At 43.5% G+C, this 15,818-nt stretch overlaps 2 protein-coding genes across 2 annotated transcripts; both read right to left on the bottom strand.

The window, feature by feature from the left end:
* Positions 1-2,946: 2,946 nt before the first annotated feature.
* On the bottom strand, positions 2,947-9,353 carry LOC119292281 (chaperone protein ClpB2, chloroplastic). Its single transcript, XM_037571123.1, has 10 exons — positions 8,823-9,353; positions 7,988-8,206; positions 7,597-7,834; positions 7,024-7,219; positions 6,881-6,935; positions 6,641-6,791; positions 5,133-5,441; positions 4,741-5,006; positions 3,715-4,641; positions 2,947-3,583 (listed from the first exon to the last, which is right to left on the bottom strand). The coding sequence occupies exons 1-10, from the start codon at positions 9,060-9,062 to the stop codon at positions 3,257-3,259; spliced, it is 2,928 nt and encodes a 975-aa protein (XP_037427020.1). The 5' UTR covers positions 9,063-9,353; the 3' UTR covers positions 2,947-3,256.
* A 3,104-nt stretch (positions 9,354-12,457) lies between these two features.
* LOC119292280 lies at positions 12,458-15,224 on the bottom strand. Its single transcript, XM_037571122.1, has 5 exons — positions 14,986-15,224; positions 14,023-14,101; positions 13,846-13,935; positions 13,157-13,247; positions 12,458-13,058 (listed from the first exon to the last, which is right to left on the bottom strand). Exons 1-5 carry the CDS (start codon positions 15,150-15,152, stop codon positions 12,718-12,720), a joined length of 768 nt encoding a protein of 255 aa, XP_037427019.1. The 5' UTR covers positions 15,153-15,224; the 3' UTR covers positions 12,458-12,717.
* Between the last annotated feature and the right edge of the window lie 594 nt (positions 15,225-15,818).

Genomic DNA, 15,818 nt, shown 5'->3' with positions numbered 1-15,818 from the left:
GGAAAGATCTTGATACATATATCCAATTGGATGTTCATTAGCATGAACTATTATTGTTGACATTACCCTTGAGGTAAAACGTTAGGAGGCAACACTATAAGCCCCTATCTTTCTCAGTGTCCGATTAAAACTCCATAACCATAAGTATTGCGTGAGTGTTAGCAATTGTAGAAGACTATATGATAGTTGAGTATGTGGACTTGCTGAAAAGCTCTATTCTTGGTTCTTTCTGATGTTATGATAAATTGCAATTGCTTCAATGACTGAGATTATAGTTTGTTAGTTTCAATTTAGTTTCTGAACCATACTTGACATTGTGAATAGATTGTTACTTGAGAATAAGAAATCATATGACAAAATCTGTATATGTTGCTGTTATAAGAATGATCATGATGCCTTCATGTCTGTATTTTATTTTTATCGACACCTCTATCTCTAAACTTGTGGACATATTTTTCGATATCGGCTTCCGCTTGAGGACAAGCGAGGTCTAAGCTTGGGGGAGTTGATACGTCCATTTTGCATCATGCTTTTATATCGATATTTATTGCATTATGGGCGGTTATTACACGTTATGTCACAATACTTATGGCTATTCTCTCTTATTTTACAAGGTTTATCATGAAGAGGGGGAATGCCGGCAGCTGGGATTCTAGCTGGAAAAGGAGCAAATATTGGAAACCTATTCTGCACAGCTCCAAAGACCTGCAACTCCAAGAAAGTCATTTTTGGATTTAATAAGAATTATTGGAAAAATAAAGTATCGGAGGGGGCCCACACCTTGGCTAGGAGGGTGGGGGCGCACCCTGCCCCCCTACTGGGCGCGCCCCCTGTCTCCTGGGCCCCCTGGTGGCCCTCCAGTGCCCATCTTCTGCTATATGAGGTCTTTTACCCTGGAAAAAATCAAAAGCACGCTCACGAGATGAAACTCCGCCGCCACGAGGCGGAACCTTGGCGGAACCAATCTAGGGCTCCGGCGGAGCTGTTCTGCCGGGGAAACTTCCCTCCGGGAGGGGGAAATCATCACCATCGTCATCACCAACGATCCTATCATCGGGAGGGGGTCAATCTCCATCAACATCTTCATCAGCACCATCTCCTCTCAAACCCTAGTTCATCTCTTGTATCCAAAACCACAAATTGGTACATGTGAGTTGCTAGTAGTGTTGATTCCTCCTTGTAGTTGATGCTAATTGGTTTACTTGGTGGACGATCATATGTTCAGATCCTTAATGCATATTAATACTCCTTTGATCATGAACATGAATATGCTTTGTGAGTAGTTATGTTTGTTCCTGAGGACATGGGTGAAGTCTTGCTATTGGTAGTCATGTGAATTTGGTATTCGTTCGATATTTTGATGAGATGTATGTTGTATCTCCTCTAGTGGTGTTATGTGAACGTCGACTACATGACACTTCACCATTATTTGGGCCTAGAGGAAGGCATTGGGAAGTAATAAATAGATGATGGGTTGCTAGAGTGACAGAAGCTTAAACCCTAGTTTATGCGTTGCTTCGTAAGGGGCTGATTTGGATCCACTAGTTTAATGCTATGGTTAGGTTTACCTTAATACTTATTTTGTAGTTGTGGATGCTTGCAATAGGGGTTAATCATAAGTGGGATGCTTATCCAATAAAGGGCAGTACCCAAACACCGGTCCACCCACATATCAAATTATCAAAGTAACGAACGCGAATCATATGAGCATGATGAAACTAGCTTGACGATAATTCCCATGTGTCCTCGGGAACGCTTTTCTCATTATAATAAATTGTCCAGGCTTGTCCTTTGCTACAAAAAGGATTGGGCCACCTTGCTGCACCTTATTTACTTTCATTGCTTGTTACCCGTTACGAATTATCTTATCACAAAACTATCTGTTACCTACAATTTCAGTGCTTGCAGAGAATACCTTACTGAAAACCGCTTGTCATTTCCTTCTGCTCCTCGTTGGGTTCGACACTCTTACTTATCGAAAGGACTATGATAGATCCCCTATACTTGTGGGTCATCACATCTCCTTCCCTTCGGGGTTTTCTCCCCGACTGGCGTACGCTCCAGTTGCACCCGCTCCGGTAAGAACCATCCCTCTGCTCGTAGATTTGTAGATTAGGGTTTTCATCATTAGCATGCTCCGGTGAGATGTGAATCGATTTGATAAGGTTCGATTTGAATCGAATCGAATCGATTCGATTCGATTCCTTCTTGTGCGGTACTGTTCATAGGCATAGTAGTGTTCATAGGCATGCAAAATTAGATTGTGCTTCGTGCTCATGATGTAGAATGTGTTCATGAGCATGGTAGATAGGTGTTTTGTTTGATGTTTCATGCTTACTAGTGTTCATAGGCATGCAACATTGGTGTGTGCTTAGTGCTCATGATGTACAATCTGTTCATGGCCATGGTAGATTGTGTTTGATGTTCACGATTAGTGCTCATGTGCAACAATGTGTCCATGATGCTAGCCATATTGTTGTTGTCTTTGATGTTCATGCTAATTGTTCATGTGCATGTTATCTAGATTGGTGTGTGTTTCATGTTCATGCTTAGGGTTCATGGGCATGCTAGCTATATTGGTGTTGTGTTGTCTTTGATGTTCCTGCTTAGGGCTCTAGTACAAATGTGCATGCTAGGTTTATCGTGTATGGTTCTCATGGTAGGTAGGACCAATGTGTTTGCTACTTTAGGCACTAGTACAAATGTGGCATGCTACCAATGCCCTGTTACTAATCCATGTCATCTTACCTGACAAGGTCATGAAGACGGGGTGGGACATGGCCGGTGGAGGGGCCCATGTAGTATGAAATTTCAACACTCAGACAACCTCGATCTCATAAATCACATCTTCTAATTTGGCTCTCATGTACTACCTTCCAATAAACTTCTGCATAAATCATCTCGAAATGTTCTCACAAGCTCACAGCTCATCGGAGGTCGTCGACGAACATGGAAATGCAGTAAATGCATTTGTACCTGGCTCAACATCAGAGGCAAAACAAAAAAAATCAAATGGCCAGACAACCTTAGTATGCTGGAGCATCTGGAAGCAGAGGAATGTCAGGGTCGTCGCAAGTCGCAACCGCTGGTTTTTTCAGGTTGAGCTACTGTTAATAATGTACTGCTGGAGCAAAGAATTCTGGCTGCATAACCCTGCTATGACATGCCCAAAGAGATATAACACTACCAGTTCGCCGCCCTTATATGTATCTACACTTATTTATAGATCCTCTGCAAAAAAATATGATATGGAGCATCAGACTGTCGGCAGGAACTTCTCATCTTGAGCAGCAGCCGGCTTGGATTCCTCGTTCGTCTTCCGGAAGACGAGCTTCTGCTGCGGGAGCTTGCCATTGGACGGCACCGTAACCTGAGTGTCGACGGAGATGCTGTCCTCATCCTTGAACTCGCCTCTGAGGATACCCTTGGCGAGTTCATTCTCCACATACTGCTGAAGCACCCGCTTCACCGGCCTGGCGCCGTAGTTGGGGTCGTAGCCAAGGCTTCCCAGGAACTCGATTGCTGCCGGTGAGACGTCGAGTTTGATCTTGCGGTCGGCGATCCTCTTCTGCACTCTCGCCAACTGTATTTCAAACAGGCAAATCAAAAGAGAAGATGATTAACAAGTGGCTCGCAATCACATGGCCTTGTATTCTTTTGCTAGCACCGTCATTTTGAATTGCAAACAAAATCAAAAGTAAGAGACGTTGTTACCTGTAATTTGACAATGCTGTTTATCTGCTTCCTCTCAAGAGGCTTGAAGACGATGTACTCGTCTACACGATTCATGAACTCAGGACGGAAAACAGATCTTGCAGCATCCATCACCCTCTTCTTCATACTCTCGTAGGCCGAATCAGTCGCTCCGCCTTCTTCATCCATATTCAATATGTACTGTGAACCAACATTGGATGTCATGATAATGATACTGTTGGTGAAGCTCACCTTCCGGCCCTGCGAGTCTGTAACCCTGCCATCGTCCAATATTTGCAGGAAAACATTGAATACATCTGAATGGGCTTTCTCAATCTCATCAAACAAGACCACAGAGTATGGCCTCCTACGGACAGCCTCTGTAAGCTGACCGCCCTCTTCGTACCCAACATAACCTGGTGGCGCACCAATCAGTCTTGAGACAGAGTGTTTCTCCATATACTCGCTCATGTCAATCCTGATAACAGCATCCTCAGTGTTGAACATAAAAGAAGCGAGTGCTTTCGCCAATTCTGTTTTGCCCACTCCTGTAGGTCCCATGAACATGAAGCTGGCAATGGGCCGGTTTGGATCAGACAAACCAGCTCTGGATCTCTGGATGGCCTCTGCAACTGCTTTGACTGCAGGATCCTGCCCCACTACACGCTTGTGCAGTTCGTCCTCGAGATACAGCAGCTTTTCTCTGTCGGATTGCTTTAACTTGGAAACCGGGATGCCTGTCCACCTGCTCACAATCTCTGCAATATCATCTTGGGTCACCTCTTCTCTTAGCATGGATTTCCCAGAACTTTGATATTCGTTTAGCTCATCCTCTGTTTTTTGAAGGTCCCGCTGCAATGCATTCAGACTACCATACTTCAGTTCAGCAGCACGATTGAGATCATACTCACGCTCGGCCTGCTGGATCTCCACATTTAACCTGTCAATCTGTTGCAACAGTTAAATGCAAGTCAGATCAAATGGCAACAACAACCGTGGCAATCTACATAATACAGAGAAAGACTAAAATATTGGAACTGAACTTACCTCTTCCTTAATAGATTGGATCTTTGTCATCACCGACTTTTCACGCTCCCACTGCTCAGTCAGTCCCTTCTGCCTTTCTTTCAAAAGTGACAATTCTGCTTCAATGCGAGATAATCTGTCTCTTGATGCCTTGTCTGTATCATTTGTTAGTGAGAGACGTTCCATTTCAAGTTTGAGCACAGAACGATCAATCTCGTCCAGAGCAGTCGGCTTCGATGTTATCTCCATTTTCAACTTGGCAGCTGATTCATCGACCAAATCAATTGCTGCAACAAAACAAGACGGTCACTGTTTAGAATGAGCTACAAAAGTGCCTGCAGTAGAGTTCATGATGCCCTATTATCAAGCAGGCTAGTAACTTCAAGCAGAAGTGATGCTATAGTAATAAATACCTTTGTCAGGCAAAAATCGTCCGCTGATGTAACGATCTGACAAAAGAGCGGCAGCAACAAGAGCACTGTCTGATATGCGGACCCCATGGTGCAATTCGTATCTCTCACGTAATCCTCGGAGTATTGACACTGTATCTTCAACTGTTGGTTGATCAACATACACTTGTTGGAAGCGGCGTTCCAGTGCTGGATCTTTCTCAATATATTTGCGGTACTCATCGAGGGTTGTTGCACCAATGCAACGTAGCTCCCCTCTTCCGAGCATTGGTTTCAGAAGATTGCCAGCATCCATTGCACCAGAAGTGGCACCTGCAATAAGGTGAAAATTCGTAAACTTCTGAGCAGTAGATATGAAACTTGTTTTTCACATTGATGGTGATGATAAAGTTAGTTTTACGGCATGATAAGAGTCCAAGTTTGTAGACAGCAAACTTAGTCATGTTATTCACATTGATGGTGATGTTAAGTCAGTTTTAAGGTGTGATAAGAGTCCAAGTTATTAGACAGGAAACTTACTCATGCTATTCATGTTGATGGTGCTGGCAAGTTAGTTTTAAGACGTGATAATGAGTCCAAGTGTGTGGTTCCATGAGAATGTGATGCAAGTGAATGCGTAAGAAGAAGCCGTTGAGTTTCCGTGTTGTTTCCACCGTTGACCCCTATGGCCCTATCTATGTTTCTATGGTGGCAAAAGAACGCTCATTCATCAGCAACATGGAGACTTAGCCCCTATCTATTTTTCCGTGTTCTTTCAGTCAAATTCATCCAATGATTTTACTTCGCACTCTCCATAGCAGTGAATACCTGTATCTTCTACCAAAATTTCAGTGAAAGGAGAACAGCAGGATGAGAACAACCCAACAAGCTGTTTGGACTTCCTAGCTAGTGAAAGAATGCAGAGAACTTAAGATACTATAACTTCACCGCCTAATCACTTGGTTCATAATGAAACGGAACTTAACAAGATGGTACAGCTTTGCCATCTCTCACAAGCTGGCACAGTGTTGTGCTCAAAACATGTTATGCATTATTTTTGTAACTCAAGTAAACAAATGTTATGTGAGAATACACTAGTAAATAACTGACAAACTGTTTTGTTGTATGGAAGAATCAGGAGTTTATCTATGTAACAATCATCAACAGATATATAGACTTCGGCTGTAAAATTGCGTTGATGCATCTCAGTATTCATAAATCAAATATTTCACATACAGCACCCAAATTGGATCAAATGCTGGAGATTCCCAAAAACTTATTGTCCCACAGTTTATTAGCTACATGGAACTAGTGCCAGCCAAGCAGCATTTTTTTATATTGAACATAAATTCAGTGATCTATGAAATCGAAATGAGATGACAGTAGCCACATGTTTGGTAAACAATATTGAGCAAATAGATCAGTCTATTTATTCCTCAATTTTTAGGCTATGCATGAAACAAAAAAAAGAGGTAAATAGCATTATCAAATAAACTTTGTAGGAAGTTAGTGTAGGAAATAAGGAAAATTACCTGCTCCAACAACAGTGTGGATCTCGTCAATGAAGAGAACAACCTGTCCATCAGAATCTGTGACTTCTTTAAGTACAGCCTTCAGTCTATCCTCAAATTCTCCTCGATATTTTGCACCGGCAATCAAAGCCCCCATGTCAAGTGTAATTAGCTGCTCAAAACAAAAGTAAACATTACTCATAAGATCATCCTGATATAACCCTGACAAGATAGCATCATTGCAGTGATAAGTAAACTTACTCGACGGTTTGTCAGTGCCTGTGGGACATCTCCTTGCACTATCCTCTGAGCAAGCCTAAATAAGAATGTAAAATACGGTAAGAGAAACTACTGGCATACTTCACAACTGATGAAATGATGTGCAAAATGTACAGTTTTCCTACCCTTCAGCTATGGCTGTTTTTCCCACGCCAGGTTCACCAATCAAAACAGGATTATTCTTTGTTCTCCGAGACAAAATCTGAATGCACCTACGGATTTCATCATCTCTTCCTATAACAGGGTCAAGCTTCCCCTGACGTGCCATAGCTGTCAGGTCCTTTCCATATTTGTCCAAAGCTTCATACTTTCCCTCAGGGTCTGAGAATAGATCATTTAATAGTTGTTACTCAGGAGAAAAAATGTGCATGTCTTCACAATTCAAGAAACAAAGGAAGCACCCAACGTCCATACCTACTGAAGCACATATTTAATAAACTTCTGCAGCATTTTTTCTGCTAAAAAGGTCTCTTTTGTACACATTAAATCCATACATACAATCTTGTTTTCGGGTTATCACTTAGCAACTGAATGTGTTTAATAGCGTGACGACCTCACAAAGCGACATTTTATAGAGTAAACTATAGGTCGCACCATGGAATTTGATCAGAGTATGCAACGGTATGAGCATGTGAAGAACGTTAACAAGTTATTTGAATACTAAATCATAGCATTCATATAAAAGAAAATATCCATACCTTGATCAATTACATTTTGCTTCCCTCTTATGGATTCAATAGCTGTTTTCAAGGATTCTACGGTGATCTGGAAGTCCTTGAACAGCTGTCTTCCAAATCGCTTATCATCCGCAAAACCAAGAACAATATGTTCAACCGAGACGAATGAATCACCATACTCTTTCTTAAAGTTTCTCGCCCTCTGTATCAGAGCTTCCAAGTCACGCCCCAACATCGAACCAGGATCTTCACCTAATACCTGAATCATCGGGGAAAAAAGAAAGTCTCATTGCAGGTACTTGTTTATATTTCTTATTTGACGATAAAGCAATATACTGTAGCGCACAAAGAAATGTTAGGGCCAGTATGGAAGTAGAAGACTCAATTGATATGTCTGTTTACGACAAATCACCTTAGGCTGCCGCTGGATGAACTTCTCGGTGGCATCGAGAAGCCGTGTGTTATCAACTCCAGCTTTGGAGAAGATTCGACGGGCAAGCCCGTTCCTCTGCTCCAGCAAGGATTTCATCAAATGTTCAGTCTCCACGATCTGGTGTTTGCTCTCTTTGGCGACTTCGGGTGCCAGAACAATCGACTGCCATGCCATCTCGGTGAATTCTTGCTGTGTAATCTGGCAGCCAAAGAAATGATAATGAACTACATGAGTATTGTACTTCTTACATCAAAGGGGATGCTGAATAAACAGGATGCATACAAAATTATTATTCTTCAAAGAAACAATGGTTTGTACCGTGTACCTGTAGGTTACATATAAGAAAAAAATAACAATTGCAGAACAGTATGATTTAAATAAATCATCTAATTTGCAGTGGCATACAAGTTGAAGGCAACGGTGGATAAGAGACAGACAGTAATGTGTTGTGTTCAACCCAAGCAGCTATGAGTTCAGTAACAGGCGGGTCAAGGCAATTGAAGGATTTCATCAGATGAAGAACTAGGGAGTGGTGTCTCTGTAGTGAAATCTAGCAGCAGTAGCGCGACTGACAAGAATTTTGATTGTGAACATTTGAATCAGACTCTACAGTTGCATTTCCTTCCCAAAATGTGGGTTTCAGACTTTCAGGCTCAGACAAAAATTCAGATGGCCCAAAACCTCATCACCAGCCAAAATTAATCGGTGACTTCGGGGGAGCAAAGAGGGGTTCCGCACAAAACTCAAGTACCAAATCTGAGGTCGCGTGCATAGATGGAAATACAGTACGTAGAAGATAAAGGCGAGTCCTCACCCTCCCGTCCCGGGAGCTGGCGTTGCACCTGACGGAGAGCGCCGGCCGCCCGGTTCCCACCACCGGGGAGAGGCGTCCCCGTCCTCTCGCCGCGCTGAGCGCGACGCGGGTCGACGACGGGCCCGCCGCCCTCCTGCTGCTGCCCCACGCCGCGGCGGCGACGGCCGGGGCCGGGGCGGCGGCCGGGTAGGAGGAGATGTGGAGGTCCGCGGCGAGCGCGGGCGGCGGCGCGGTGGCCATGGTGCCCGGTGCCTTGAGTTCTTGGACTCACGGACAGAGTGGAGTGGCGAGCGGCTGTATAGATGTGCTGTATCTGTCGTCTTCTAGATGCGTAGGGGGTGGGATGGAGTGGCGAGGCCGGGGACGGAGGTATAAAAAGACGGTGAATTGGAGGGACGGCGGGCGCTGTCACCGGCGTCGCGGCGTGGGGGCGGTGGGAGGTTCTGGGAGGTTCAGGGGAGCACGAGGAGGGCGTGGAAGGACGGAGGATGAAGATGATTGATTGGGTGGATGTGCGTGCGTGGCTTCGGGAAGGGGGAGCTGCAGAATTGTGCGCCGTGAGATCTCCGGACTCCCTCCCGGTCCCGGTGGGCGGCCCGATCTGCGGCGACCGGGTTCCACTCGCCTGAGCTACAAAAAAAAAGCGATCTTTACTCTTTTTCCCAAAAAAAAAACTCCACCCCCCAACATATACTACTCTCTTTATTTACTTTTCTTTTAGAAAAACTCCACCCTCAATATATATTACTCCCTGCGGTTAGGGTAAATGAACAACCGGGTTCTGATTCTCAGGAATCCAGAGCCACCGCCGATTCTTAGGAAAATCCGTAGCAAAGTGATTCTCAGGAATCTGTGGCCCAAACAAAGGGGGACTTAATCATGTCCCACACACTCGTGTGCTAAGGTAATTCAAGGTGGTAGTTTTCCTGCACCTGGGTAGTCAAACTTGTGGGCAGTACTGTTTGAGCAGAATTTGTGTTTTTTTGTGTTTTGTTTACCACGAGCTAATTTGATGTCATTTGGCCACCAACATTTGTAAGCACCTAATTGCTTTTGTCATAGCCGAAGCCAGGATTTTTTTTCAACTTTTATTTTGTGTGATTTTTAATTTTATTACTCTTCATTGTGGATGCAATGCACCTGGATATAGCCAACACTTTCCCTTCAAGTAGAGACTAGTTCGAGAATTGCTAAGGTAGGTTATGCATACAGAGTTGATAGCCTTTGTCATAGCTACATAAACGGTCGCAACCTTCATCTACTCCCTCCGTTCCAAAATAGATAGCCCAACTTTGTACTAAAGTTAGTACAAAATTGGGTCACCTATTTTAGAACTGAGGGAGTAAGTATTAACGATTACTCAAGCTTGAATGTAGCCATTACTATGTCTCATGGGGGACACAAGCAGATATTGATCTTGAAAGAAGATTAGGATAATCACATGGCAAACCTTACAAATTGAGTTTCTTTAGAAGGAAGGCTCAAGATGAGCCCAACTTCCAGTTAACAAAGCCATCAACCAGCCAAGAATTCATTGACTTACAACTTACAAGTGAAAGGAAACAACATATATGAAGTTCTTATAAACAGTTCAACTGTTACAATTGCACAAGCACACCAAAACAGAAATGAAACAGCTTGTACCATCGAAGTCGTCGTCCACCAACAAAACAACAGGCTAGGACGGTGCGCCCGCCTCGTTTTTCTCAATTTATTTTTCGGTTAGTTTAATTTTAGTTTTGAAATTTCATGAGTACAAGAACAAAAAAGTTATTAATTCGAAACAAATGTTCACAAATATTCATAAAATATTCTTGACTTTGAAACATGTTAGCCAATTAGAAAAATGTTCTCAAATTCAAAACAAGTTCATGAAATTCAAAAATGTTCATTAATTCAAGAGAATTCATAAACTAAAAAAAATCAAAAACGGTTCACTTGAATTCAAAAAAATCATGAATTCAAAAAAAGTTCATAAAATTAAAAAAATCGTGAATTCAAAAAATCTAGTGAATTCTATAAAATGTTTTCGTATTGAAAAAATGTTGACATGCTTACAAAACAATGTTTTTGAATTCCAGAAATACTTAAGAATACAAACAAGGATCAATAATTAAAAAAATCATGAATTTAAAAAATGGTCGTGAATTGAAGAAACTTTTTGTGAATTCGAAAAACTTCAAGAATTCAAATAATGTTCAAGTTCATCAGAAGATGATAGTGCTCGCAGCTGGCAATACATATCAGTTGTGGTCTAGGAAGCAGCAGGGTGGATTACCATAAGCGGCAAATAGACGGAGCAACGCCCGCCAGTCAACCGTTTTGTCGCGTATGTGCTGCTATTCTTTTGCTGCGCAGTTATTTCTGCTTGTTTATCTTATATGCTTTTTTGCTTTTCTTTTGGTTTATTTTTGGGATTTTTTTACTTCCTTTTCTAAATTTTTTTCTTTTTGGGTTGAATTTTATCATTCTGTTTTTTAACATACTTACAGAACATATATTTATTAACAATGAACATTTTTTCAGTATGCGATGAACATTTTTAAAATATATATATGTACATTTGTATATATGCTAAACATTTCTTCAGTTTACAGTGAACATTTTAAAATTACTTGTGAACGTTCTTTATATACGCTGAACACTTTTATATACATTAAGCTCTATTTGAATGTACCATGATTGTTTTTAGCATAGAGTGAACATCTAATATACAGATTGAACTTTTTAAATATATCTTGTACATTTTTTAATACACAAGATATTTTTATTAAAGCACACACCGAACATTCTTTGAAAAACCCTGCAAGAAAAAGCCAAGAGTAAAAAAACAAAGAGAAAACACCCAATGGCCAGTTTTTTCAAAAAAAAAAGGAAAACAAAAAACCAACAGGAACAAAAATAATTATAAGCAAACGAACTGGGCCGGCCGATTTGCCCTTGTTGCTGGTGTAGCCTCGCTTAGTTGACGCCAAAGGGCGAAAGGGCGTCAACTAGGAGGTCTCGTCGCACGGGGCGTTAATAGCTTTCTTTCAAACAAAGACGAGCGTCCGACCACACCGATGACACAAGATAAAAAAGCTTAGTTTATCATCAACATTAGGTTAGTTTGTCTTTAAAACCATAGAAGTAGAATCGTGGAATTACAAACATCAACAATTAATTAGGAACAGGTTCAACACTATAAACTCATTGTCATGCAAATTTTGACAATCATTTAGGAACATAAATCTTTTAAAACCAATATAAATTGTCATGCAAATCATTCGCAATTGCCATGCTTCCCAGCTGAGCTCGCTGGTAAAGCCAGTCCTTTCATTTGATAAATCAGCGAAATGTGGGCAATTGATGCAGGTTTTGAGGAAAACCGATGGCAAAAACAGACATATAAATTCGAAAGAAGGACCACCAGACAGCTGACGACAGAACCGTACATCTTTTCTTATTTATTTCTGATTTCTGAAATACACGCATTGCCCCAATTATTCAGGCAACAGAGACCTGAGATGGCAAGCCCCCATATCGCCATCGCCGTCGGGTAAAACCCTCGCCCTCGCAAGGTCAGTGAACCACATCAGCCAAGTGAAGCGGAAAAAAAGGTTACCAGGACCAACCAACCACCAGCACAGAAATGATAAAAGAAAGTCGAGCAGCAAATATATATAGCACTGTTTGATAGTGTGAGATAGATATTATAAGTAGTAGGCCTGCTGCATATTGTTAATTAGTTCCTTACGATTGGTCGACGATGACAAATGATTTGCAAACTACTCCGTAGCTAGCAGGGAGGGTATATACATAGGACATGCAACATGGCATAGCTAGCACAACAAGGCACGGAGTTACGAGTCTGTCCATCAGCATCAGCAGATTCAGGGAACGGGTATCAGGTCCCTCAACCCCGCCTTCTCTTCACGGCACCGCCAGGACCAGGCAGTGTCAGGGAGAGTGGCAGCTCATCAGGGTGATTGCAGCCTGGCCTTGTGTTATCAGAATCCACAGGCGCAGGAGCAGGAGCAGGTGCCGGAGCAAATGCACTCAGGGTGGAAATCAGTGACAGTTGAGGGAAACTCCGCTCCATGAATTCTATCACATCTGTTGCCGTCGCATTGTCTTCTTCAGCCATCTTCTTCATCTGCACCTTCATTCTCATCAGGTTAGTCGCCATTTCTTCTCTCCAAGTTGCCACCATCTCATACACCTTCTGCACCAAGCCAGCTCGGAGAGCCTCTGTTTCTGCACTCATATTGTCTTGAAATTCTGCTTGCATCTTCTCGCTTTCTGCCACCATACTAGCAGATTTTTCGAGAAACTCCGCCCTCAGTTTATCGTACCTGGATTAGATCTCGCCTCCACATCTTGCACCATAGATATTGAACGTGCCACCACCTCGCGAAGCTCAGACTCGCAATGTGCTTTCACTTCCTGCAGCGGCACGTCCGTTGAGCAAAAGAAAACCTTGTGAGATGCAATCGGCATCCAGCTTTTAAGAGACCTCATCCACCATATATAAGTAAACTATAGTTGATTTAAATGTGATGAACACTTCCATTCTTAATTAGGTGCCTGATGACACTTGAAGACAGGACATCTATATAGACTGGTAGTGAGTGACTATTTATATGATCATCTGTTGATACGACGTACGGGGTTAATCAATTCTATCTATTCTAGTTATATGTACTCTCTGAATCTCTACTGGTGCCAGCATCAGCTGTCTGCTACCTGTATCAGGTGGACGGAAGCAAACTCGAAACTGAAGCCTTCTCTTTGACACAAGAAGCAACAGAGCATTTACAGGGATAACAACTGTGTCTACCGTTTCATACGTTATCTCTCACGTTGTTAATAGATGATGTTGGATTAGTGGCAGAGTTAAGTATTGCTCCAACTGTTGCTCTACAGAAAGAGGAAAAGACTACTATTCCTATTGGATCAAGATGCCCAAAAAGCAGAGACTCATAATTTGGCACTTGTATATATGATTCTTCTATACAAGTACACCAGAAGAAAGTGAGAGAACCTGTAAACGACAACAGCCATCCCACAAATTTCCTGGGGCGTAGAGGTTGGTAATAAGGTTGCGTTCAAATTGTTCGCCACACTGTGGGCACTGAAAAAAAACATATGCATTCGTGCTTAATTAATATATTTGTGAACCAGAGCAAACATAAAGTATATACAGAATAATGCCTAGTACCTTCGCACTGTCATCGCCGCAACGATGGAGCCACCTCTCTAGACATGACCTGCCGTACACATGTCCACAAGGAATGCAACTGCGTGCAACAGAAAGGAAGTTACCCATCGATGGCACAAAATTTTCACTAGCCACATTGTTCAAACACAACCCATGCTCGCAAGGATCTAATACGAAACATAAAAAAAAAAGGATCTGATACGGGGAAAAACGCGGGTATGCCTCCAGAAAGAAAGACCAAGAAAAACTGGTGTGTATTTATCACAAGATGTGATTAGGGCCATTAAAGGTCCACCAAAGCTCCACCGTCAGCAGTCTCCCCTCATCGAACTTGCTATCACCCACACTCCTTGGCATCCTCTAAAACTGCGACCCGCCTCATCCTGAGAGCTCACCATTCCTGCTCCTCGCGTTCATGTCGCATATATAGACTCATAATTCAAGTAGAGATTCATCTTAATTTGTTTTCTAGATAATTGATGGTACTGAGACGAAACACATTGCCACCCAGTTTTGTGCTTATATGTGGTGCGGATAGCCTGTAATTAACCTAGTGAACAGTTGCAGGACTAAATGCAGTTCAAACCATTACTAAAACAAACCCTGATTTTTTTACTAGTAGCACACAAGCAATGTTGGCCCATAACTAAAAATACGAATCACCGGCAACAAACCTAGTGCCCTTGTGCATTGTGAAGAAAAAAAAAAGAACTGCTCTAGGCCTTTCAATTTGTGACTGCTGGCACACATCAACCCGGCCACAGCATGAAAGATGGTACTAATTACGTATAAATGAACTATGAATCCAACACGCACACGAAGGAATCGCCCTACAAGACACACTGGATGCCATGCCAGGTTTTGAAGTTGAGCGCACAAGATTCAAAGAATAGCTCAAAGTAAACACCGAGGACAAGCAGGCAAAGAGCAAAAGCCAATGCCGTGTCGCTACTCCCTACTCACCAGATGCGGTGGTCGCCGCTGCAGGTCCAGGGCTCCATACAGACGGGGCAGGTGGGCGCCGGCGGCGGCGTGGTCACCGCGCCGTCGCACCCTCCAGCTGCCGCATCCCCCGTCTCAGTGGCCGCCGGAACCCTAGCTCCCAGATCGGACGGCATCGGAGGAGACATTGGGGGAGAGTGGGGAGGGGAAGCAGCGCAGTAAATGTGGGAGGTTTTTTTGGTTGGGGTTCCAGCCGACCAACTCATGGTGCTGGACTCTGAAAGCTCGCCCGCCCCGCCCCACGTTTTTCTTGGCAGATTTATGGTTTTTTTTTTTGAATGGTACCGCAAAAAACCCGACGCGAACAGGTCTGGTAAAAACGATCCGTAAATTTTTTACGGAGGCCTGTAAACCCCGGGCCGCGGATTCTAGGGTTCGCGTCCTTCATTTCCCCTATCGCATCCGCCGCAAATCCCCCCTCCTCTGGCGATAAATCCCTCTGCGATGCGCGTAGCCACCAGAACTGAGCCTTGATGTCGTGCGCGGGTGGCGGAAGGGGTGGCTGTGGCTGAGGGGGTTTCGGCGGCCGTGGTGGCGATCCGCCTCGCAACCGCCGCCATGAAGATGAGGCCAGGAGCTCCTCGCTTCGCCCGCCGGTGGAGGAGTGACGCAAGGAGCAAGCGTGGAAGCATGGTGCCTTCTCCCGCTGTGCGGGAGCATGGGCATGGACCAACTTCGACAAGCTGGACCAGATCTTCTCCGCCGTGACCAAGCATCTCTGGGCGGCGGAGCGCACATGGTTCGAGGCAAAGAAGGCGGCTGCCGCCGGAGACGAAGCTGCAGCGGCGCGAGTG

Source organism: Triticum dicoccoides, chromosome 4B (assembly GCF_002162155.2).
Source record: "Triticum dicoccoides isolate Atlit2015 ecotype Zavitan chromosome 4B, WEW_v2.0, whole genome shotgun sequence".
Classification (NCBI taxonomy): domain Eukaryota; kingdom Viridiplantae; phylum Streptophyta; class Magnoliopsida; order Poales; family Poaceae; genus Triticum; species Triticum dicoccoides.
Note: the sequence above shows the minus strand (reverse complement) of the source record. Positions and strands in the feature narration are given on the sequence as shown.

Bases quoted from the DNA above. Each gene is read 5' to 3' on its own strand.
- LOC119292281 (XM_037571123.1), bottom strand. From the start codon at position 9,062: ATGGCCACCGCGCCGCCGCCCGCGCTCGCCGCGGACCTCCACATCTCC. The intron at 7,835-7,987 runs GTGATTTGTCGT...CCGATGATTCAG, and splicing joins TCATCCAGCGGCAGCCTAAG to GTATTAGGTGAAGATCCTGG. The intron at 6,792-6,880 runs GTAAGTTTACTT...TGTTTTGAGCAG, and splicing joins AGGCACTGACAAACCGTCGA to CTAATTACACTTGACATGGG.
- LOC119292280 (XM_037571122.1), bottom strand. From the start codon at position 15,152: ATGTCTCCTCCGATGCCGTCCGATCTGGGAGCTAGGGTTCCGGCGGCC. The intron at 14,102-14,985 runs GTGAGTAGGGAG...TGTTGCACGCAG, and splicing joins AGCGGCGACCACCGCATCTG to TTGCATTCCTTGTGGACATG. The intron at 13,059-13,156 runs GTACGATAAACT...ATATGAGTGCAG, and splicing joins GGAGGCGAGATCTAATCCAG to AAACAGAGGCTCTCCGAGCT.